The 24,055-nt window shown below is 35.9% G+C and overlaps 2 protein-coding genes and 1 long non-coding RNA gene across 3 annotated transcripts; 2 read left to right on the top strand and 1 right to left on the bottom strand.

The window, feature by feature from the left end:
• LOC136800714 (DELTA-alicitoxin-Pse2b-like) lies at nt 1–1,980 on the bottom strand. The gene has a single exon (XM_067057369.1). The coding sequence runs from the start codon at nt 1,538–1,540 to the stop codon at nt 14–16; it is 1,527 nt and encodes a 508-aa protein (XP_066913470.1). The 5' UTR covers nt 1,541–1,980; the 3' UTR covers nt 1–13.
• A 3,767-nt stretch (nt 1,981–5,747) lies between these two features.
• On the top strand, nt 5,748–15,986 carry LOC136800709 (protein ABHD18-like). Its single transcript, XM_067057365.1, has 3 exons — nt 5,748–5,856; nt 13,514–14,282; nt 14,598–15,986. The coding sequence occupies exons 2-3, from the start codon at nt 13,551–13,553 to the stop codon at nt 15,303–15,305; spliced, it is 1,440 nt and encodes a 479-aa protein (XP_066913466.1). The 5' UTR covers nt 5,748–5,856; nt 13,514–13,550; the 3' UTR covers nt 15,306–15,986.
• A 474-nt stretch (nt 15,987–16,460) lies between these two features.
• Nucleotides 16,461–22,370, top strand: LOC136800710 (uncharacterized). The gene is made up of 3 exons (XR_010845749.1): nt 16,461–16,589; nt 22,027–22,093; nt 22,302–22,370. It is a non-coding gene; the product is annotated as an uncharacterized lncRNA (long non-coding RNA).
• Nucleotides 22,371–24,055: the final 1,685 nt, after the last annotated feature.

Genomic DNA, 24,055 nt, shown 5'->3' with positions numbered 1-24,055 from the left:
TTCAGGGCGTTATTCAATGGGCGGCACCATTCCATATGATCTCATCTTCATTGTTATTATAACATCCTGCTGTTATACCCAGCTCATATCTACAACTATCGTTTACTTCGTCACTGTAGCTACCTTGTCTCGATTTTCGTGCAATCACCGATTTGGCTTTTGAGCCATACGATGGTTTAGCGTGTTCCAAGCACATGCTACCATAACAATACGTCACACTTAAGCTTGGACCTAAATGACAGTCTGAATCACTGCGACATCCTTCTTTCGCTAGTTCACATTGAAATATAGGAAATCTATTATCATCGTTCCGATATTTAAATCTCCTTACTTTCTCTCCTCCAATTTCAATCAAGGTGCATCCAAAATCGAGCATACCCTCATAGTATTGTTTTATATTCATGGCAATTTTAGATCTGCTTTTATCATGGCCGTATTTCATTAAAAAGATATCCCAAAGAGGAATATATTTGTACTCAATTGGTTGTTCCATTGTCGATCCTTCGTTCAAAAGCTTTTCTATCAGCTCTGATGTTCGCTCTATAATGAGTTTATTTCGCGTTTTCTCTGTACCACCTCGAATTTCAAGGTTGTAAGAGGTTGCCATATTTAAATTTAATGCTGCAGATTCCTTCATAATCTTGCTACAAGCATTAAACTGTGCAGGTACAATTGAGACAGCAGAAAACAAATCGAAACAAGCTTTAACCTGTAGAGATTGCATACTGTAAGATTCGGATGATTTAGCGAAAGTCCATTGTCTTAAAGAAGAACCCATGATAACTTGATTTGTAAAATGCGTTCCCCATTTCTTCAAAAATGTATCATAAGCTTGCCAGCTTTCCATGTTTTCCGGTTTGTCAATAACCGTTGGAAGAGCATCAAAATCGGTCAAAATATGACTGGTCAATTGACTAGCCGAGATTTTATAGCATTTTGGGTCCAATGTAATTGATCTTGTGTGAGTGTAAATTTCAAATGAAGTTCCCATAACTCTAGTTATACCAGCCGATAAAGAATCAGTTTTTACACTCAGAGTTGCTCCCATCGTTCTTTTCCCTATCAAGGATACACCTACTCCAGTATCAGTAGCAATTCTTTTATAAAAGATATCAATGTTTTCATAAACATCAGATCGCTGTGCTGTTTTTGCCAAAGTCTTTATGATGAAACAATGTTCAGGAAATGGCTTCCAAATTTGTATACCATTCAATGTGGTACTATATAAATCCGATTTTGGAAGAAAATGGCTTGATAGAACGGTTCTCATAGCTTTTGAACATGGCGCAGATTCATTGAGTAGAGCCCCATTTTTATCATAAATTGGAAGTTCACACTTAAAGGGTGATTGATTTATATAGTGGACAACAACTGCAACTGTGATTAATGAACAACTGAGAAAAGCAACTAGACCAAAAACCAAAACTTTAGATTTAGTACAATATCGGTATTCTGTAGTGTGGTTGATCAATATCAACGCCTCATTTTCATCTGACTTTTCGTTTTCCATTCGACTATACTGGACGGTAATATCATTCATGTTATTGTGAGTGATAACTAGATGACGAGCTTGCAGTCTTGTTATCCTTGACTTAGCTTTATATCTTCTTTTGCCACCGAACGTAGAATTCTTTTTCTTCTAGAAGGTATCAGATTTGTTGTTTTTTAAATATTGATATTTCAATACCTCTTGGCCATGCGCACTATGATTTTACTGAAGCAACATAAAATGTATCGAAATCTGATATCCATTCAGTTATGATTCAGCAATCTTGCTTCTTTCAAACTATCTTTTGTTGGAAAGTTAAAGCGTTGTAATCTGTTTGGAAAAAATCTTGAGGATTAGTTAAAACTGCCTTACGATATGTAATTGTAAACCATGAGAACAATTCCTGAAAGCCTTGATTTGTCTAGTTATTCGTAAACCCTTTTCAATCTCTCATCAAACATTCAAAATAATCGTACGATACAACACTCTGCTTGAATCAGCATGTTTTTGTACTCTTATAAACCTTATGGAAGCTTTTTCGTAGAATTTCAAATCAAAGTAAAACACGAATAGTAAGGGGAATTACAAAACTAACAAGTTTTTTTATAAGAATGCTATCTTCCATTTCATCGTGGATATTCTTAACTCTTTCAGAAAATTAATAATCAAATATTTTGGCATTCTTGCAGTAACGTGGTGGCAGGGGGAGGCCGAAATACAAAGGCGAAAATAACGTCCTCTTATTAATAATTTCGGCGCCCTTTTGCTTTTTTGCAACTTAGAATTGGCAGTTTTCAACCAAAAAGAGAGAAAATACACAAATATTTACTTTTAATAGGGGGCACCAAAATCAAAATTTTATGGAATTGCCTACCCAGTTTGCTCGAATTTTTGTCGACCCACCACGCTACTGCATTTCTGGCCAGTTCCAACTACCATGGCGTTCTAAATTTAGAACATGATCCAAACCCAACTTAAAATTAACGGGAAAAAATGGCAATTTACATGTAAAAAAACCCAAAAAAGCTTAGTTTTAGTTGCTAAATTTATGATTGTGATATTCTTAGCATGTTCTTAATTTTTTGGCCAGTTTCATCATGAATATTTTTTAGATTCTTAAGATTCTTATGATAAATAAAGCGTGGTAGTACCAAAGCAAATTCACAGTTGATGTATTCAAGGATACTTGTATAGCTACGCAAGTGTCCTTGATGTATTGTTTAAAACTTCAAAAGTGACGAATGAAAGAAAGGAAACTTATATGATGGAAATTTTACATTAACAATTATTTTTTGAATAAGTGTGAGAAGGTTAAGCCTCTTCTGTTTCCCTCTGCTCTATTTCTCTAGTGACAGTAACCCCAGGTTAGACAAAATTGGGTACGGGGACGTGTCGCTCGTCAGGGTCCCTTCTTTAGGATCTGAAGATATCTGACAGGGTCCCAAATTTACTAATTTTCAAGATGTGTTTCTGAAAGGGTCGGTAATTTTTGATAATTTTAGGGTGGAAATTTGAAAGATTTTCAATTTTTCGTCTACTTTTACACGATTTTTCGAATTTTCTTTCAGATAGAGTCCCAAAATTTATATACCAAATATTCATATCTAACACGGTCCATTTTTCAAACTCCAGCGGCACGTCCCTGTCGGCCGTCAAGGTCAGTGCCCTCCGCAGTAACCTCACTTAAAACCCTCTAGGATGGCGAATTAATAAATTTTCAGTTCATCAGAAGTGTCTTTCTCAGGTTTATTAACCTCTATGAAACAATCAGGCATTGGGAAGTTGGGAAGACTTATCATAGACATTAAGATGCTTATATACTCCCACCCCGGGGGCACCCTTGACGACCGACGGGGACGTGCCAGTTGAGTTTGAAAAGTGAACCCTGTCAGATATGAATGTTTGATAAATTTGGGACGTTTCAGAACGAAAAATCGGAAATTTTCTCCATTCTAACCCTGACAAGTGGTAAAAAAATGACCAAAAATCACCCCTGTCTGGTCCACATCTTGAAAATATATAATGTTTATATATGCTTCTCCAAAACTTCTTTAGCTTGACAACAAATTCGTTCTCTAGTCTTCTTCTTTCGCGTCTGATCATTCCTGTGACATACCTCTGGGACACCATTGAGGTAAAATTAGGTATCATGACCAGCAGCAAATCATCTCTGTACCCCGAGTTTAGCCCATAAGTGAGGAAAAAGTTATGCAACCTCGTTCTCTGCGTATAACGTAAATAAAGCCTGGAATACACCGGGACGAGATTGTGAAACCACTTATTTCCCATCCTGAACGATTCTTACACAAACGCCTGATTGAAACAAAGATCTATCGCTAGATTTCAAAAAATGTAGTCCGGAGGAACCGCTACTAGTACTAGATACAAACCGTCATCATAATTACGGTGCGCTCAAGGTGCGTTCTAGATGAGAAATAAGTGGCTTCACCTTTTCTTGCCTAGGGAAAGATTAGAGACTCTACCCGGGGCAGTGGGTTTACCAACTGACGAAATTGATACCCTTACAGTGTATGTTCTCAATTTTTTAACTCTTTTAGAGGCAAAAAAATCCAGATTTTCGAAAAAAAATTTGCAATTTTTCCTAGATTTGCTGAAATTTTCACCCATTTAGATTTATCAAAAAAAGTCCACCCTTACACACAGTGCATTTCTGATATTTTGAAAAACATACTCTTCAACCTTTTGACCTTTCAATAAGCGTCTTAAAATATTCTTATTTTCACCATTTTGTGACCATTTTTACCCATTTTCCTAATAGTAGGGGCCACTATGTCGCGAAAAAGCTTCCCGTGTGCAGCAGCTTGTGCAAAGGGATTTTATGATTGAATATTGTTCCTTGAATGTAGAAGATCAAAATTTGAGAGGTGGGGCCGGTGTGACCACCTGTTGCCATGGAAACTGACGTCATTGGTTACTATGGCAACCAAAATAAAAAGACGTCAAAATTGAAAAATTTTTGTTTCAGTCGAAAGAGCATGAAAAACTGATAAAGAAAAAGGTCACAACCTATATCTGAAAATGAATATATCAGGAGATATTAAGGAAATAAGGCAAAATGACGTCATAAAACGATGACGTCATCGAAAAATAAAAATTTGCCAAAATTCAAAAACTTTTGGTTTTTTGGAAAGAATACCTTCCAGTGAACAAAAAATATTATTACGAAAAAGTCTGAAAATCCTTTTTAAGAAGTCTATGAGCCAAAATTGATATTTTTAAATTTTGCCTGTAATGTGTCGATGTGTTTGGCCAAGCTCCAACCTTCGACAGGCAAAAAATGAAATTGTCAATTTTGGCTAGACTGGGAATCCAGTCGTTTATAACATTTTTTTTGAAAGCGGGAAATTTTTATGTCGGGATATGGTTAAAATAAACGACTGGGCTAAGGTGGTTTCCATAGCTTACGGGAGTTCCAGCAGGGCCCGCAGATTTCTGCGGGGTGAGAAAGCAATCATATACAACAAAATATATAAAAAAATAAAAATTTCAACCAATGAGAATTTCTAAGGGAAAGAAAAAAAAATAAACCAAAACATACCAACAAGACCCCCTGAAAATGTTATCCAAAAACATGAAAAAAGAGAATTTTTATGAAAAGTTTGTTGTGCACAAAATATTCTAGACGACTATATTGATGCTCCTGTCAAGTTTTCTACTTCCTATTTTTTACTGAGTTAAGTCGTCTAGCATGCTAGACTAATTTTGGCCAATAAACTTTTTTTAACGAGTTTTCAAACGTTTTCGTAATAATATTTTATGTTCCCTGGAGGGTCTTTTTTCCAAAAAACCAAAAAATTTCGAATTTTGGCAAATTTTTATTTTTCGATGACGTCATCGTTTTATGACGTCTGCACACGGGAAGACATAGTGGCCTCTACTATAAGAAATCGGGTGTTTTTGAGTCCACAAATCAAACAAATCCTTAAAAAAATGTTCTTATCTTAACTTGTTCTTACTAAAAAAACGTGCAGTCCTTCGGGGAAGATCGAATTAGTATCCTTGGTCATTTTAATAAGAAGCGCCTGCGCTTGAAATGTTTTTCGTGAAATAGGCCCATGACTTTCGTTTTTGAAAAACAACTGTAATTCTCTCAGCTTGAAATAGTTATTGAATCGAAGCACGCCTTCGAATTCGAATTTAAAAGCGTCCCCAAGTTTAAAAACAAGACCTTTTAGCTGTTATGCGCTACCATTTTGAAGCCGTCTCTCGACCGTAAGACGTCATCCAGCGAACTGGGAGGGTAACGACAGAAGTTGGTGGAAAAAAATGCCTGCAGCCGCAGAGGGGTAAAAGTTCAACTCAAAAAAATCAAAACCAACAATCTGCCACTGACAATTGGAAGTAAAGTAAGTTATTTCATCACAAAGTTTAAGGAGTTCCACCTTTCTTTTTGACTTTGTCCAGGTGATGTCATTAATTGAATAGAGAGATACCGTCAACTGCTCATAATCAACTGCTCTATAACTTGTTGTGTGTGTGTGGGACGATTTTAGTCGAAACATGGGACTGTTGCATATCTGGTCTGTATTTTCATGGAGAAAATTATATCGGATCGCCCAAAGTTACCTTCATTTTTTTATTTTATTTTTTTATCCACGGATCGCTGATAGTCACCTTTCTGGGGGTTTTGTTGTTTGGAATTGATTAACTAACACTAACAGTTAGTCAGGTAGGGTCAGGGTTGCTAGTAACGGTTTGTCACTGTGCCGGGTGCATACTCGACGCCTTGGGCCCTGCAGGGTTGCTAGTAACGGCTCGAATTTCAGTCAGTTTTAAAAGAGGGGTACTTTTACCCATATTATAATAACATTACCCCCCGTCTTTTGCTAGTTCGGTATAATATGTTATGAATTGCGTAATTTTGTTGTGCGGCGATGGCTCAACGGATAGAGCGCTGGCTTCCGAATCTGAAGGTCTTTCTTTGGTGGTGGTTCGAATCCCACTCGGTGCGAAAATTAGATTGGTCGAAATTGATGGACAAATGATTGACAGGTATGAAAACTCAGTCAGAAATAAGAAACTAAGTCTCAGAAACTCAGACAGTCAGAAAAGACTAGGCTAGTCTTACCTCTTTTATCTTTCCCTTTACAACAATACAATGCTGACAAGTTGAAACAACACATTTTGGCAAGTAATCCCTGAGAGAAGTTTATGATTTTTATTGATTATCTATCCATCAATTGATATTGATTAATTACTCTCTATAGTGTGGTTTCTCGCTATTTTAGTGCATAGTGGTAACGCTGAGTTTCATATACATATTTTCTTGTTGTGTTTAACTTTAAGCCATTCAGTTGATAAATTACCGGGTGCGCCACAAGAAAGTTTCTCTCTTTGAAACAAATTTTCTCAAAAACTTTTAAAAGAGCCATTCCTATTTCATTGGAAAGAAGAAAGATAAACTTAAATTTTGATGGGTCATTTATTAAAATTCAATTCATTAGATCAAAAGCTCTGCTCAATTGAATGAAAAACTTATATACTTTCGGAAAGTGCTCAAAAACGTTAAAAATCGACCTATCAAATTAAACAGAAGCATAATTACATGATACATCAGTACTTTTGTTTCAGTCATTAAAAATGATAATTAGCTGTTTAAATGACCTTTTGTTACATAAAGGAACGTTGAATTTCAATGAAAGGAAGAAAATTCGTCAAAGAAGGCAAAAAATCTGGTAAAATTCATAAATATACATCAAAAATAGGTTTTGTGGTAGATCCAGCCTTACATCAACTTTATCCAGTCGAGAACCAAAAATCGGAGGAAAATCTCAATAAAAGTAAGATAAATTGATCTTGGTGAAGATTTTAAACCCTTTCGACCCTTCAGTTTCAAAATTTATGTGTTTAGTTACTGATAAAAAATGCTCTTAATTATGTAAAGGCTATTGCCATTACCAGATTTAAAGTAAAAAATTGATAGGTCGACTTTTAACTTTTTCGAGCACTTTCTAAAAGTAACTTTTTTATCCAATTGAGCATAACTTTTGATCTAATGAATCAAATTTAATAAATGACCCATCAAAATTTAAGTCCATCTTTCTTCCTTCCAATGAAATAGGAATGGCTCTTTTAAAATTTTTAGATTTTGAGAAAATCAGTTTCATAAAGAGAAACTTTTTTTGTGGCACACCTGTTAGTCTTCAAGGAATCATTTGAAAGAGATCATTTTCATCTCAGGGAAAACCTTGTGTGTAGATTTTACTATTTATCTTCTTGTTGACAGTATCCTTTCCTGAAAATTTCAAATGACCATAGTGTAGGTTGCCCACTTGAAATATTACCTTAAGGGGATTAATTTTCGCGGGAACTTATTTTCACGAGACAATTTTTTCGCGAAATAATTTAATTTTTGCGGGACTTATTTTTTTCGCGAAGACGGGAAATTTCGCAAGTTTCGCGAGAAGTGGGCTTTTTCGAAAATACAAAACTAAAAAATCGAACAGTAGACCAATAAAAAACTTCAAACAATTGTGATTTTCTCAAAAAATAGAAACTGTAGAGCTCTTTTCAAAAAACTTGATTTTCGCGAGGATTATATTTTGCGAATTTCGCGAATCCAAAGTTTTTTAAAATTTTCGCGAGATTTAATTTTCGCGAATTTTGGAAAAACTCGCAAAATTTGTGAAACATAATCCCCGCGAAAATTAATCCCCTTAAGGTAACTATTTCGCTTAACAAGAGAAGAAAAAGATAAATTCCCTATTTTTCCTCCCCTTGCTGTTTGAAGCAATTTTTTCTCCACCTTGTTTGCCCCCCCCCTGGATTTTTAAAAAGGATTAATTCTCCACCCTTTTTCAATTTATGGGAAATAATAATAATAATAATAATGCTATACAAGTTTACAGGCCACCGTGCGAGCACATGGGCCTCTATGAACCGCTCTTTGTTCGGTTTACAATTTTCTTAAGGTAGAGTTTTTTCCTAGGGCTCCCCCTGACTTTGAATTTGAAGTTTGCGTCCTTTATTGAAGTATTCATTTCTTGGGCTTCATGATACACCACTCTTTGATTGTCTTCCTTTCACTTTTCGTAAGATCTTCTGTCACCCGGAAGGGTAATCTTATTTTAAGGGTAATCCTCCTTTGGTAATTGCCTTTAACACTGTATTTTTGTCTTCTTCGTTTGCAAATCAGACTTTTATTGGTCAATAGCGTTTCTCATCTTCTCTTTCCTTACAAAATTTTCAGATTCTTTGAGTTTCTTCGATTTTTATATTCCTTAAGCGTAGCATCATAGGTAAGACTTTTTCATGAAGATATTCTTTGTCGTAGATTTTGGTTGACTCCTCTGAATCTACAGTGGATTCGTCAACACCATGAAGAATCAAATTATATGCTGTGGAATGAATCAGACGTTCCTCCTGTTTTTCCTCCTGAAATGCATTTTCTATGTTCTTCTTGATTTGCCTTGACGCGACTGCTGCCTAGCTTCGTGGTCTTACTTCTTCTTCCTTTTTGAATGATGTTTTCTATCTTCTTTTTGATTGTTGCCATTCTGGGCTCAAAACTATCCTTTATTTCGCTGATCATAGTATTAACGTCTTTGGACTTTAATTGAGTGATTTCTACGTCCTGAGATGTTCATTATGTTCTCACAAGCTTTTATCTTCTTTCGGAATCCTGAAACTGTTGATGTTTCACATGAATTGACCCGTTCCAATAGATCAGGAGTGATCAAGACACAATTTTGACCAAAAAAAGCTCTCAATTTGTATGTTAGACATAACTGGAATTGATAGACCGGGAGCTTTGAACAAATGTAGTGTACAATTCGATTGCACTTCTTACATTCAAGTGTGTCTTTGGATCTTCCTTCTTCACTTGTAACACGTTCAGATGGGCTGCAAAGGTCGTAAATTGATGCTGAATTCGGCTGTTTTCGTAGATTTTTCTGAATTTTCTCCGCCATATTTATTTCTTTTAACAACACATCCGTTCAGCTTTTATTTGACGTCAGAATGAATCCCCCTCAACGCCCTTGACTCTTAAAAGAGGGGAAAGGCCACTATGAAATCTTGTTCATCATTTTTCTCTCTATGGTTTACTTTCATATTCTTTTATTATATATCGAACTTACACTTCAAAGATTTGTTATTAGACCAATGCCTATTTATTTGTGTTATGTGACGTCATTTTCACCAGACCTATATATTTTTGAGTTAAAATTGTAATAATAATTTAATAATAATAATGTATACAAGTTCAAGGCACACGAGGGCCTCTGAGAACCGGATCTTGATTACAATTGTCTTGTCTCGAATCTTTTCGGATGTTTTTTTCCAAGCTTCGTTGAGTCTTTCTTTGAAGATCTTGTCAGTCTTTGCCTCTGCAACATATCTTGGTAATCTATTCCAGTTTGGTATATTCCTGTAGTAAAAGAACGAGTTGGTTTGTGCGCCTCGGAATCCATCTTTACCAAAATTTGGTATTAGCAGCTCATCATTGTGTCTCCTGTTCGGACGTGTTCGAGTCGATAATTTACTTGGAAGAGTATTTTTATTTTAGTAGTGGAGATGTTTGTATACTTGGACCATATCACAAAAGAGTCTCCTGAATTCAAGTGTGGGGAGGCCAAGTATGCGCAAGCGTTCTTCATAGGACATATCTTTGCAGATAGGCATGAGTCTTGTGGCGCGTCTTTGTACACCCTCGATCAAATTAACATGTTTTCGAAGTTTAGGTGACCATACCGACTGAGCATACTCCAAGTGCGGATGGACAAACGAAGTATATAGTACTAGGAAGATGGATGGATTCAGATGTTCAAAGCTCCTGTTAATCACTCCTAGTATTGAATTTGCCTTCTTTACCTGCTTTGCAATATGCTCCTTGGATGTAAGTTCTGAGTCGATCACAATCCCAAGATCTTTCGCTTCAAAAACATGTTCTAGCTGATTTCTTTCGACCACTTGACTAGCGCGTCTATATCCTGTTGGATGGAAATAGAGTGTCTTCGATAGTGTTGACCTCTTGGAAGATTTTGGTGTCTTCAGCAAAGAGGAGTATTAATGATGATATCACTCTTTCAGGAAGATCGTTGATGTAAAGAACGAACAATAACGGTCCAAGGACATTACCCTGGTAGGAAACCACTAACCACGTGATCCGTTGTCGTAAAATGATTTATTTACTTTCACTGATTGGGTTCGTCCATTTAAAAATGATATTACCCAAGACATTATCGGACCATCTATGCCGTATGCTAATAGTTTCTTGTATAAACGATGATAAGGTACAGTGTCAAAGGCCTTTGCAAAATCAAAATAGATACTATCAATCACTTTTCCCTCTGATGTACTTTCACAACACGTATCCAAGTAATACAACAGTTGCGTAACAGTGGATCGATTTTTGATAAAACCATATTGCTTGTTCGATAAAAGATGTTGATCAAGAAGATGCTCCATAATATGCTTTCTCACTATTGACTCCATCAGTTTGCATACTGCTGATGTCAAGCTTACTGCAAGATTTTGAGCACCTTTGTTCTTATATATGGGTATTACGTGAGCTTCCTTCCAATCCTTCGGTAGAGACCCTTCCTTTAATGATGTGTTCATTATTACTGCAAGAGGTTCAGAGACGTGGTCAGATAACGACAGTAGCATCTTAGGATGTATTCCATCAGGACTGAATGATTTATTCTGATTTAGATGTTTTATTTTGATCTGGATCACCTCTTTTGTTATATGGAATTCATCGATTACGGACTCAGTTCTTTTCTCGGAGTCTGGTAGCTCCCCAGGAGGCTCTCTAGTGATAACACTGAAGAATTGACGCTGAAGTATATCCTTTTCATGGTCTTCATGTTTCAAAGAATTCTTGTCATTTGGTGCCTCAAGTAATGATGATACCGTACTGGAAGATTTCATTTTACTCCTGACATGTGACCAGAAAACTTTTGTTTTTGTTTTTGAATTGTTGCACTTGCAGATTTTCCGTTCGTAATTTCTATGGGCTTGTGTCATCATTTTCGTCACTCGGTTGCGTACACGGGTGTATTTCACGCGATTTTCGTCTTTCTCTCGCGGCGATGATTTCATCCATTTTCTATGTAGGCGCTTTTTCTTTGCTATTTCAGTTCTGAGATCTTTTGGAATAGGAATTCTTCCTCTCTTTCTCCAACCCTCGCCTCAAATCGTTTTGAGCGGGATGAAACGGTTTTGCCATTCGTTTACTTTATTCTTGAAAAACTTGCTATAGTTCCTCGACTAATTTGTCATTAGCTGCATCTAGAAAAATCGTTTTCCAGTCACCTCTTTCAAGATCTTGCTTCATTGTTTCAAAATTGATCAGTATTATCATAATTGTACCTTTCAGATGTAGGCTTAACATATGCATTGCACTTTATGCTAAAGGTCAGGGCCCGGTTGTTCAAAAGTGGATTAGCGACCGATTAGCTTAATTTTCGATTAAATCTCGATTAGCGCCGATTAACGCAGAACCGCTGGTTGTTCGAAAAAAATTAGGCTTAAATCTAGACTGGAGTCGTTTATAATGCGTGTAATACTAATAATACCAATACTAATAATAATAATACGGGATTTAATTTGTATAAACGACTGGAAGAATCCGGTGTTCCAGCCTTATAGATACCCCGGCTAGCTACGCAGAAACTTGCGTAGCGAGAAAACTATTTATCAAGCAATAACAAACTCTCAAAACAAAATCAACTCAAATGAAAAACTTTCAATACACAAATCCACACACATTTTTTTTCAAGATTTTTTTTGAGCGGGAAAAAATTATAATTGCAATATTGACACTTTTCTTTTGTTTGGAGTTAGTGCTCAAAGGTTTCTAGACGACTAAAATTGTTCCCTTCATTACTTTTTGCTTTATTTCTACTATGTTTAAATTAGTCGTCTAGCTTGCTAGACTAGCTTAAATCTGGATTAAATCCCGATTAAATTAGCTAAATTTTAATCCTGCTCTGACCCAGGATTAACGAGGATTAAGAGACTTTTTCCTACAAAAGAAGTGAAGTCGCTGCATTGAAGTGAGAAATTTGAACAAAAAAAGATTTTCGAATGTTTTGAAAACATTCGAAAAGTGACGTCAAGATTAAATTTTTTGAAAACAGGCAAAATGTCCACGATTAGTTGATCTGACGTTCGAACAACGGAAGTTAATCGCCGGGATTAACTAATCGAAATCTAATCGCGATTAGCGCTAATCGCGAGTTAATCTAATCGACTTTTGAACAACCAGGCCCAGGGAACTGTGATCGCTTTTACCCAATGGACTGAGATATTCCAGGTTTTGTGCTTGGTTGGCTTCTCCTGTTAGAATGAGATTATTAAGTCTGATGTTGTTTTCATTCGACATGTTACTGCTGGTAGGGCTGTGGTACATGCATGCAAAAACCAGTAAGTCATTACCACTCATAGGATCCACCCCCCCCCCCAGAGATTTAGGGGTACCTAAAAAAAAAGTGTTAAAAAAGCCTGGTACCTGGAAGTATTCTTAAATTTAGGGGCTACCTGATATGTTTGGGGTTACCTGCATTTCATTAGTGGGGGCGGGGGCTGTTGTTATTGTGAGAAGTATTTTCCTTGACTAATCCTTTTCATTCAGAAGACTTTATAATTTTGTCTGTTTTTCCCTTTTCACCCAGTTTGCTTCTCATACACTGATGTACTTTAAATCACAGTGAAAGAAACAAGCCAGTTGCGCAAGGAGAAAAAACATATGTTTTCGCTGAACTGATGTACTGCTATGATTAATTTGAACCTCATGCTCTACTTCCATGGAAATTCAAAGGCTTGATATTGTAAACATTGATCGACGCAATTTTGGTTTTATGAAAGGCTGATAGTTCAGAGTAGTTTTTGTGATACCAGAAAATTTAACTTTTTAAAACCCTTGTTTTAAGGTTATTGGAATGCCGAAAGGCTCAACTGGTTTTACCAGGGTTTTAAGTCAAAGTGCTTTAAAGGAGGGGGTTCCCTATATACTAAAAGCTTTTATGTCTTGACCTTTAAAAAATCTTTTCATTATAGAACAAAACTAACACCAGAACAAATAAATATCTTCCCAATGCCAATGGTAACATCAGTTCTTAGAAATGCAAGCAGTGATAAAATATTTCGATCAGCTACACAATACATGACGAAATTTTTCAACCATGGATGGGGAGACATTGAAACATACCAACAACTCAACCGTCTACAAAAGATTGTTTTCGATAAAAATCAGATGAAAGATGTTTATCACTTTTTACAAACTGTCGACATCAAATTGTCGAAAGGGCAGAAACTCAACTCATGCATGACGGTATACAAAGGAGAATTTAGATCACCCCTGGCATCGCTTTCTCCAAAGATGCTTCCTCTGGAAAGTGAAACTGCGCATTTTCAGCTAGTCATTCCTAACAACTGGAATACACAAAAACCTCTAACCATCCAACTTGCTGGAACAGGCGATCATTTCTTTTGGCGTAGAAGACAATTCATGGCTGCACCACTTGCCAAAGATTACAACATAGCATCAATCATTCTTGAAAATCCATTTTACGGATATCGCAAACCAAAAAACCAAAGTAGATCAGCTGTCAACCATGTATCAGATATCTTTGTAATGGGTGCAGCTCTTATGTTGGAATGTTGTACGTTATTATTTTGGTGTGAAGAGCAAGGTTATGGACCCCTTGGAATTACTGGTGTCTCGATGGGTGGTCACATGGCAACTATTGCAGCTTCTGGCTGGCATAAACCGATAGCCTTGGTACCTTGTCTTTCATGGACATCTGCAGGACCAGCCTTTACTGAGGTATCTTTTGGTTGATTAATGGTAACGTTTTGTTATAACCAAGAGTATTCTTGGATCAGTTTGGATAAGAATAAGAGCAGCCTATGCGGTTTTTTTAATTTCGAATGACATTAACTAAAAAAGATACCATCCCTTACAATTTTCTTTGATTATGACTAAAATCCAAGGCATTAATTATATTGTGATTTTTATTCAACATTTTTATTTGGGTACACTTTTTTACGATTATATGGTCATCTGATCAACACTGCAACAGTGATGGATAAAAGATGTTGGATAGGGTTGATAATATTTTTTTAATTAAAATTTTAACAGGGTGTCCTTAGTCATGCTGTGTGTTGGGATGTATTAGAGAAGCAACTATCAACAAACCCAAAATATAATGAAATGTTACGGAAAGACGAAGCTTTTAAACAGATGCTACAAAATCATTACATTGAAAACGCACTTTATGGTAATGATAATCATCCACCAGCTCCAAAAAGTGATTCCACGGCTGCTACAGAAACGTCTGCACTGTCAGGCATGTATAACAGTGTAACATCATTATTTTCGAATGTCCAATTAGGCCAATACTTTGATTTAAAAGGTAAAAAGATCGGTCCCTCTTCTTTGGAAATGGATTTAATGAAATATCTTTACACCGTACCACAGTTGTATAATTCAACTACGAAATATTTCAATTTTGACCATCTGAAAGAGTTGATATGGCCGTACGAGAGTGAAAGTAAGCAACCTTCTAAAGAGACTATAGACTACATGACTGCTATCATGGATCAAGCTACTCATTTAGCGCATTACAATAGACCACATGAAGATTCGCCAATTATCTTTGTATCTGCTGAACACGATCGTTACATACCAAGAGAATGTTATAAAGTCACACCAATGGATGTTTATGGTAACCATAAAACTGAGGTCCGAACCATTGATGCTGGACATGTTTTGGCAATCATTCAACATCATGAAGAATTTAGGGACGCTATTAGAGATGCTTTTGTTAAAATGGGTTGCACTTTCTAAATCATATCCACTCTCATAATTTCTCTTTAGTTCTTTTTGTTTGTTTTTTTCTTTTATTCTCGTATACTCATTTTTTCAAATCTATGAGATGGATCTCTACAACTTGCAGCCTTAAACTCTAGTAAAACGAACTAATTATTTTAAAGTCAACATTACCATTTAGGTTCAAAATATTATTTGTTTGTGATTTCATTAGATTGGATGAGCGTGTTTTTTATCAAAAGAATGTTTGTTATATTGCTAAAAAGGTTTTTTATAAATATGGAATATTGTACACTAAAATTTTTATTTTTTCTTTGCTTTTATTAAATGTCTTTGTTTTGTTTTATGCTAATACTCAACATTAGGTCATACCCCTCAGAGTTATTGACAAAGCACACTAATCTTTCAGAAGAGCCCTTTGATACAAATGTTTGCTCGTAGATTTTAAATACAAGATACTTTAAATTTTATTCGTGTTGAATTTGATGTATTTGGTGTTTTTATAGATAAATACTTTTGTTATTGAAAGTGTATTTGTTATTTGCAAGAATTTTTTAAAAATCAATTTGTGATCTAAGGAGTTTCATTGTAAAACCCAGTATTTGATTTTATTTACCACATTTTACTCTCATATTTACTGCCCAAAAAAAGCATAGAGAAAGAGATATTAGTATATTGTTGCTTACAATGTAACTATAATGATTAATCACATCCAATTTTCTATTCTGTCCTCCCAGAAAATGCTTCTGAAATCCAGGTTGTTTAGTTTCCATTGAAATGAAGAAAGAAAACATACCACAGAAGATTTACCAGTTTAGCTCCTAGATGTGCTAAAGCTTTTTTCATATCAGTGCTGAGAAAATTTTACAAAATTTGAGCGAAAAATCGACCCTTATGGTGCATTTTCTTGAAACTTTTTGACCATTTTCAGGCAAAATATGGTCAGGTTTTCGAAATTTTACACCCTTAGAGTGCAATTTTTCTCATCTTTGCTGATTTCGACCCTTACAGTGCACTTTGGGAAGCTTAGAAAATATATCCTTAAGGGCTGCACGTATGGTACATCTTTTACCTTGAGTGCCCCCCCCTGCTTGATTATAAAAGATTTCCTTTGTTCATATTTTATACCAATTTTACTTTCGCATTTTTATTATCTCTTTATAGCTAGAAATAATTTAGAATGGAGATCTAAGAAAAGTCGTACTTACTATGAGCTATGGTATCAAGTTTTTGTTTTGGATTAGTTAAATGGTTGGCTTTGACCTTTCAAGGGGATCATGTTACCCATATGTATCAATACAGGTAATTTACCAGGATGATATCTACACCCGTGTCTCACTGCCCCACTGGAACTTTTTTCCTCAGTGGGAAGTCATTCTCCCAGTGGGCCTGAAATTCCAGGGTATTTTCCCACCGGGGACGAAATTTTTGCCAAATTTTCCAGTGGGGTGGGGCTCCCAGTGGGTCTGTTACACAGGGATGATATCTTGATTGATTAACTCAGGCTGTTTTTTTATCCATAAGGTGTTAACATTGTTCTTCTAGTTGAATAATTAAATAAAGAAGTGATCCTGTTGGTTGATGTCCAACTATTGTGAATGGTGAGTAACAGCCAATTTACATGGTAGCAGCATTCGGTGGTTTTGCAGTAAAGATATTATTGGTTGGTTACTAAAGTGTGATAAAGTTTATGAACTTTGGTTGTTATAACAGTATAAACTAAAGTGGTTAATTGTTGAAAATGGCAGGTGTTGTTTCGATAGGGCAAAAGTATGGATTGCCCCCGTTCTCCGAAGATGGAGACTTTGAACATTGGTTACATGAAATTGAAATGTGGCAGTTAGTAACTGATTTAGCTAAAACAAAACAGGGACCTGTGTTGTATCTCAGTTTATCCCCGAAGGTTCGCCAAGCATGTGCAACATTAACGAAAGAACAGCTAAATGTCGAAGAGGGTTTAGATGTGCTTATAACCAAATTGAGAGAACTCTATGCAGTGTCAAAAGATCAGGCAATGTTTACTGCATACGAACAATTCGAAACGTTTCAAAGAGATACGAGTATGAATATCGCAGAATATATCAATCAGTTTGAACAACTCAATCATAAACTGAAAACTTATAAGATTGAGTTACCATCGCCAGTACTAGCTTATCAATTGTTGAAAAATGCTAATTTACCAAAAAGTAAACGTGATTTAGCCAGAGCCACTATTCCAGAACTGAAGTATGATGATATGAAACGGCAGATTAAAGCTATTTACGATTCGTGTACGACTGATGATAAAACGACTGAAGATACATCAGATATTTTAGTTGAAAATGAACAAGCATATTATTCTCGTAACAATTATTCTGCTAATCGAGGACGAAATTTTCGAGTTAATCGATATCGTGGACGTGGAGGAGCTAACTATCGAGGATCCCGTCAAGAGGACAGTCGCGCTCCTCAAGCACAGTCATCGACTCGTTATAGAAACTGTCCAGATGAAAATGGTAACCCTACTCGTTGTAAAATTTGTGGTTCAATCTATCATTACTACCGTGACTGTCCGGATGCAGATAAAAAGGACTTATCATTACAACATTTGAAAATCCAGTTATTTACGCAAGAAAGTGGAGTCGAGTTATGTTTTCTTGAGCAGATGGTATCAGAAACATTAAGTTGTGCAGTTATTGATCCAGGGTGCCCTTCAAATGTATGTGGAAAGAATTGGTTAAATTGCTATCTCGATTCGTTACCAAATCGCGAAGACGTAACAGAAACAAAAAGTAAGAAGTCGTATCAATTCGGTCCTAGTCAAGTTTATCAATCATTGAAGAAAGTAAACATTCCTATTAACATCGGTGGAAAACCAGGGCATATCCTTACAGATGTAGTCGACTGTGAGGTACCTCTTTTACTTTCCAAGCATAGTATAAAGGAAGCCGGTGGACAACTTGATTTTGTTAAAGACACGATAACTCTTTTCGGTACAGAGATAAAACTTCAACACACTTCAAGCGGACATTATTGTATTCCTATTTCGCCAAAGCAGATTCTTGTCAATCGTAATATCGCACCTGAAGCACCAATTGAGTTATATCTTACAATAAATGATTTAAACACAAAGTCGAAAGAGGAGAAAAAGTCTATTGCTGTTAAGCTGCATAAACAGTTTGGACATCCTGTTGATTCCACAAAACTGAAAACTATCGTAAAAGATGCAGAAATCAAAGATGACGAGTTATTGGGACTTATCGATCAAGTTACAGAGGAATGTGATGTTTGTACCCGTTACCGAAAAGCCAGAGCCAGACCTGTCGTATCGTTATCGCTTTCCAAAGAATTTAATGGTTGCCTTGCAATGGATTTAAAGTTCATCACAATTAACGAAAAAAAGTACATTATTTTTCATATGATCGATTTGTTTACTCGCTACTCTGCGGCGTCCGTCATCAAATCTAAACACAAGGAGGTGATAGTTGACGAAATTTTGAAACACTGGGTTGCTATTTTCGGTTCACCACAATCAATCTTTGCTGACAATGGAGGAGAGTTTAACAATGAACTGCTTCGTGACGTAGCAGAACTTTTAGATGTATCGATAGCTTCAACAGCTGCTGAATCGCCATGGTCAAATGGGGTAGTCGAGAGACATAATGCCACTCTAGGAAACATGATCCACAAAATTGTTGCTGATACTCAGTGCTCCATACAGAATGCACTTGTTTGGGCTGTAAGTGCGAAAAATGCTTTGTCCAACAACTTGGGATACAGTCCTAATCAACTTGTCTTCGGCCGTAACCCAAATCTTCCGTCCACGTTAACATCTCAGTTACCAGCCCTTCGAACGAAAACGTCAAGTGAATTTGTTGCTGAACATTTGAATGCTCTTCACTCTGCTAGAAGGGCATTTATCCAAGCTGAATCCAGTAAAAGAATCAAAACAGCGTTATCACGTCAAACACGAACAACAACGAGCAAAGAGTTTAATAATGGAGATACAGTCTATTACAAACGAAATTCAGACAAGGACTGGCATGGTCCAGGTACCATTATCGGAATTGACGGAAAAGTTGTTGTTGTGCGTCACGGAGGAAGTGTTCTACGAGTAAGTCCATGCCATTTGACGAAAGCAAATAAGGAAAAGTCGGGATCATTACCAAAGGAGATACTTATCGTACCAGATGAAGAAGATGAACAACCACAAGTACCCATTCCAGAGCTATTAGACATCGATATTGTTAGTAATGAAACAGTTATGATTCCAGTTGAAAACCCGATCGCAGAACCTAAGCTTACTAAACCTGACAAAAAGATACCAGAGATCCAAACAGTTGAAACGACGCATCCGGTGGGAGATAAGAAAAAGACTGATCGTAGAAATAAAAGTAACTCTCAACGAATTCAGCTTCCTCGTATTGGACAACAAATTTTGTTCATTGACCCAGATACCAATAAGGAAGAAAAGTTTATCGCTGTTAATCGTGCTGGAAAAGCTAATGGCAAGAATAAACATTGGTTTAATGTTAAAAATTTAGTGTCGGGTGTTATTAAGTGCGTTGATTTTGAAAATATTCAATGGCAGCCAGTTGAAGAAGAAGTCCTTTACAGTTCCAGTAACAACCCTCAAGTATTAGCAGCTAAACAAAAAGAACTAGAGAAATGGACCGAGTACAATGTCTATGAAGAGGTTGACAATGAAGGTCAAGAGACAGTATCGACCAGATGGGTTATTACCGAGAAATCTGACAAGGACACCAACACCGTGAAAGCAAGGTTAGTCGCTCGTGGTTTTGAGGAAATCAATACTGAAGTTCGTACTGATTCCCCAACTATCTGTAAGGAAAACCTTCGTCTCGTATCAACAATTGCCGTGAGCAATTCGTGGAAAATACACTCTATGGACATTAAAGCTGCTTTTCTGCAAGGGTGTCCAATTAATCGCGAAGTATTCATTCAACCGCCAAGAGAAGCGAATACCTCAAAACTTTGGAAATTGAAACGTACTGTTTACGGTTTAAATGATGCCCCTCGCTCGTGGTATCTTAAAGCTGCTGAGGAACTAGTTAAAGCTGGTGCCACAAGAAGCAAATATGACCAAGCGTTATTCTTTTGGAGAAACAAAGGAAAGCTTCAAGGTGTTTTATGTTGTCATGTCGACGATTTCTTCTATGCTGGAACACGCCTGTTCCATGAGAAAATTGTATCACATGTACAGAAATCATTTGATTTAAGCAAAGAATCGTTTTCAACTTTCCAGTACCTAGGATTGGACATCAACCAGACAGGAGAGTTTGTAGCAATGCATCAAAATGACTACATTAAGACACTTCAACCTATTGAATTGAAAGATACATCAAAACGTAATCTTACTCAAGAGGAAAAGTTACAACTGAAAGCTTTAATTGGACAGATACAATGGGTGTCAAAACAAACACGCCCTGATTTAGCTTTTGCGTCGTGTGATTTAAGTAATCGTGTTAAAGATGGTACAACAGATGACATACGGTTAGCGAACAAGTATCTTCGTAAGCTTCAAAATTCAACTGCTCAGATCCACTTACCTAATATTGGTGATGTTAAAAAGTCAACGTTGTATGCTTATAGTGACGCATCACACACGCCAATCTTCCAGGATTTAAGTCTCAAGGAGGTTTCATTATCCTGATTAAAGGTGAAAATGGAAACTCTGCGCCTATTGTCTGGACTTCAAAGAAAGTAAAACGTGTTGTGAAAAGTCCACTTGCTGCCGAGACTCTTGCGCTACAGGAAGCAGTAGAACACGCAGCATTAATTAAAGCACTACTCTGTGAGATTTATGATTCAGAACAATCAACATTTCCGACTGTTTGTATAACAGACAGTAAATCATTGAGAGACACTGCTCACACATCTACAGTTGTTGAAGATAAAGGTCTTATGATTGACCTTTGCTGTTTACGAGAAATGATTCAAGGCAAACTCATTACGATTGAATGGGTTCCTGCCTCAAAACAACTGGCAGATTGCTTAACAAAATCTACAGCATCTGCTTCCTTATTGATGAAGGTTTTGGCTGGTGAAGCTGGCCTTCCAAGTCAATAAGAAGACCCGCCAAATGTACATAGTGTAAATATTGTTGGTATTGAACATTAAACTTCTGTTGACATTGTGTTATTGATGCAGAAACACTTTTGAGATTGATTTGGTCTCAGATTCAAGACACACACACTTATGTTTCGTTACGTTATGTTACAACACGATGTACAACACTGGATCACAAATATGTCGATCAATACAAGATTCGTCCGGCCGGAATCTGTTAACATTGTTCTTCTAGTTGAATAATTAAATAAAGAAGTGATCCTGTTGGTTGATGTCCAACTATTGTGAATGGTGAGTAACAGCCAATTTACATAAGGTATTCTTTTTTCTCCAGGATTTAGCTTTAGCTTGAATTACTTTAAAAAGTATTTCTGTACTTAAAAAGTACTAAGTGGCACTTTTTACACTGTGCTTGGATAGTGGTAGTATTCGAGCGTTTGCTTTTTTGAACTATTTCCATCAATGATCTTTTCTGTTGATTTTGTTGTATGTTTTTTCTTTGGATTGGTTTCGCTAGTTTTGGGCTCAGATGTTCAACATTTTCTCATCCGGGTCAACTGAGACATTTCTAAATCACTTATGATGAACCTTTTTTGTTCCTTTATCTCTTCAATGTGTCAAGTTTCAAGACCATTGATTGATAACTTTATTATACGTTCTTTTTTCTTAGAACGAAGGGCAGCAAAAATTTCATGAGTCAGAATTGCATATTGGAGCCAATTATAAGATTTCCACTGGTAATATTTGTCAGATACATGAACATTGATGTATTAAGATTGAAAATTATATTTATCGTCACAGCAGGAATATACAAAATGATACCAGGCTTACATTTTCCTAGGGTTGCCAGTAGAAATTGTATCTCACAAAACTGATTTCGCATGGTAGAACCTTAAACAGTAGAAATTTGTTATAAAACAGTGTTTTAACTTTCATATTTAACAGGTTTTGTAGTTTGATATCATGATGCCGAAGAATTTGCCAATTGTTTATTGAAACCCTTACACAAAAATGGTAAGTTTTTTTTAACTTGATGATTCCACGTGAAATTTTAATTATTCAAAATCTAAAGTTACAAAAAAAACCTAAAGTTATGTTCTCGCCAAGGTGGTTTATCAATGTAGGGGGTGATAAAATTGATTATTTTTGGTCCAAAATTTGAATTAAGAAGGATTTAATTCAATAATTTTGTTAAAGTATGGACGCGATGGGAAATGATATCTAAAATTTATAAAATAGTTATTTTAAAACTAAAGTTACATTTTCAATTAAGAAATCATCTAACTCCTCTGGAATAAAGAACCACAGTTACTACGGTAACACGATGTACATTTTTCATTGAAAGTACCTGTTTGTCCTGTTTTGAAAAAAACTCTCAAAGAATTTTGAAACCGATAATTTATGATTCTTTCAAACGCTATCCATAGGGGTTAAAGCAAACTGTTTCTCCAAGGGAATGAATGACTATTGTCTATTTATTTCTACTATATTTTTGAAAAGTGAAAACTGAATATATTGTATAGGGTGGGTTACTAATTTTTCACGATGGGAAAATATGTCAGTCGTTACTTTGGTTGTAAATAAATCATTAATTTTATTCAGTCCAACTTTTTCCTGTGTTGTCACGAATTTAAGAAATTTTGTCTGACCCGGTCACTCATTTGTACTAGTTTTTTATCGTGTCATTTCCCCTCGAAATCCTTCTTGACCAATCAGATTCGTGTAATTATGTTAGGTTGACGATTATCCTTATAAGAAAAAACAACCATACTGGAAAAACATTATATTTATTAGTAATGGAAAAATATATTGCTACTTGAATTTATGAGAAATTTTGAAATATTAACCATTTTTCCAATCTACATACCAATCTATCCAATCTGGAAACTATAAGATTGTTCTCAACCATTTTTTTATTGCCGTGATGTTCGATTTAAAAAAAAACTTCTAATCTATCCCAGTGACTATAGCTGGTCTTCTTTTTGGGATAATTCTTGACGATTGCATCCAAACAGTACTAAGCCAGTACCGTTAAAAGATTTTTGGTCGGGGGAACTTCATTGAACCAAATTTTGTAGAAGGAATCTTTGTACTTTATACCAAATTTTACCTAAATATGAATAACTCCTGATTCTTATTTTTCTTTTCCCATAAGGGTTCAAACAAGTAAATAGGCTTGACATGACCTAGTATCCCTTTTATGCACGTTGTTTTTTGCGCACTGTCCGTATTCCGCTGATTTAAAATTCAGTTATTTTTATTTTATGTGAAAAAAAATCAAAGTCCATCCCTGAAAAAATCAAAAGATTACATTATTTTTGGTATCCATAAATGTAACCTACATAAATTATGCATAATTACGTCAATGTATCTATGTATTTAGTCAGTTTTACTTTTTGATTTAAAAATATTGCTGTCACGATATCTTGTCTGCTTTTTCAGTTGTTAGCAATACACCGACCAGATTTCGCTTCATTCCGAGATCGCAAGTCGTCCTAGAAACAACTCAAAGACAATTTGACAAACTGACAAGACGGTTATTTGCAAGATATAAAAACTGATTTAAAGACACCTTCAAAGAAATTGGGAATTACTTCGGATTGAATTGCTAGCAAAGGTATTGTTTTTTTGAATTTTGTTCTTTTTATTGTGTGTACTAATTCAAATTTAAAGACAAGCGGAAAGCTTGCGTCCTACGT

This window comes from Clytia hemisphaerica, unplaced genomic scaffold (genome assembly GCF_902728285.1).
Source record: "Clytia hemisphaerica strain Z4C2 unplaced genomic scaffold, Clytia hemisphaerica genome assembly, whole genome shotgun sequence".
NCBI classification, from domain to species: Eukaryota; Metazoa; Cnidaria; class Hydrozoa; order Leptothecata; family Clytiidae; genus Clytia; species Clytia hemisphaerica.
Note: the sequence above shows the minus strand (reverse complement) of the source record. Positions and strands in the feature narration are given on the sequence as shown.

Coding starts and splice junctions, on each gene's coding strand:
- LOC136800714 (XM_067057369.1), bottom strand. CDS start 1,540: ATGAATGATATTACCGTCCAGTATAGTCGAATGGAAAACGAAAAGTCA.
- LOC136800709 (XM_067057365.1), top strand. CDS start 13,551: ATGCCAATGGTAACATCAGTTCTTAGAAATGCAAGCAGTGATAAAATA. Junction 14,283..14,597: donor CAGGACCAGCCTTTACTGAG/GTATCTTTTGGT, acceptor AAATTTTAACAG/GGTGTCCTTAGTCATGCTGT.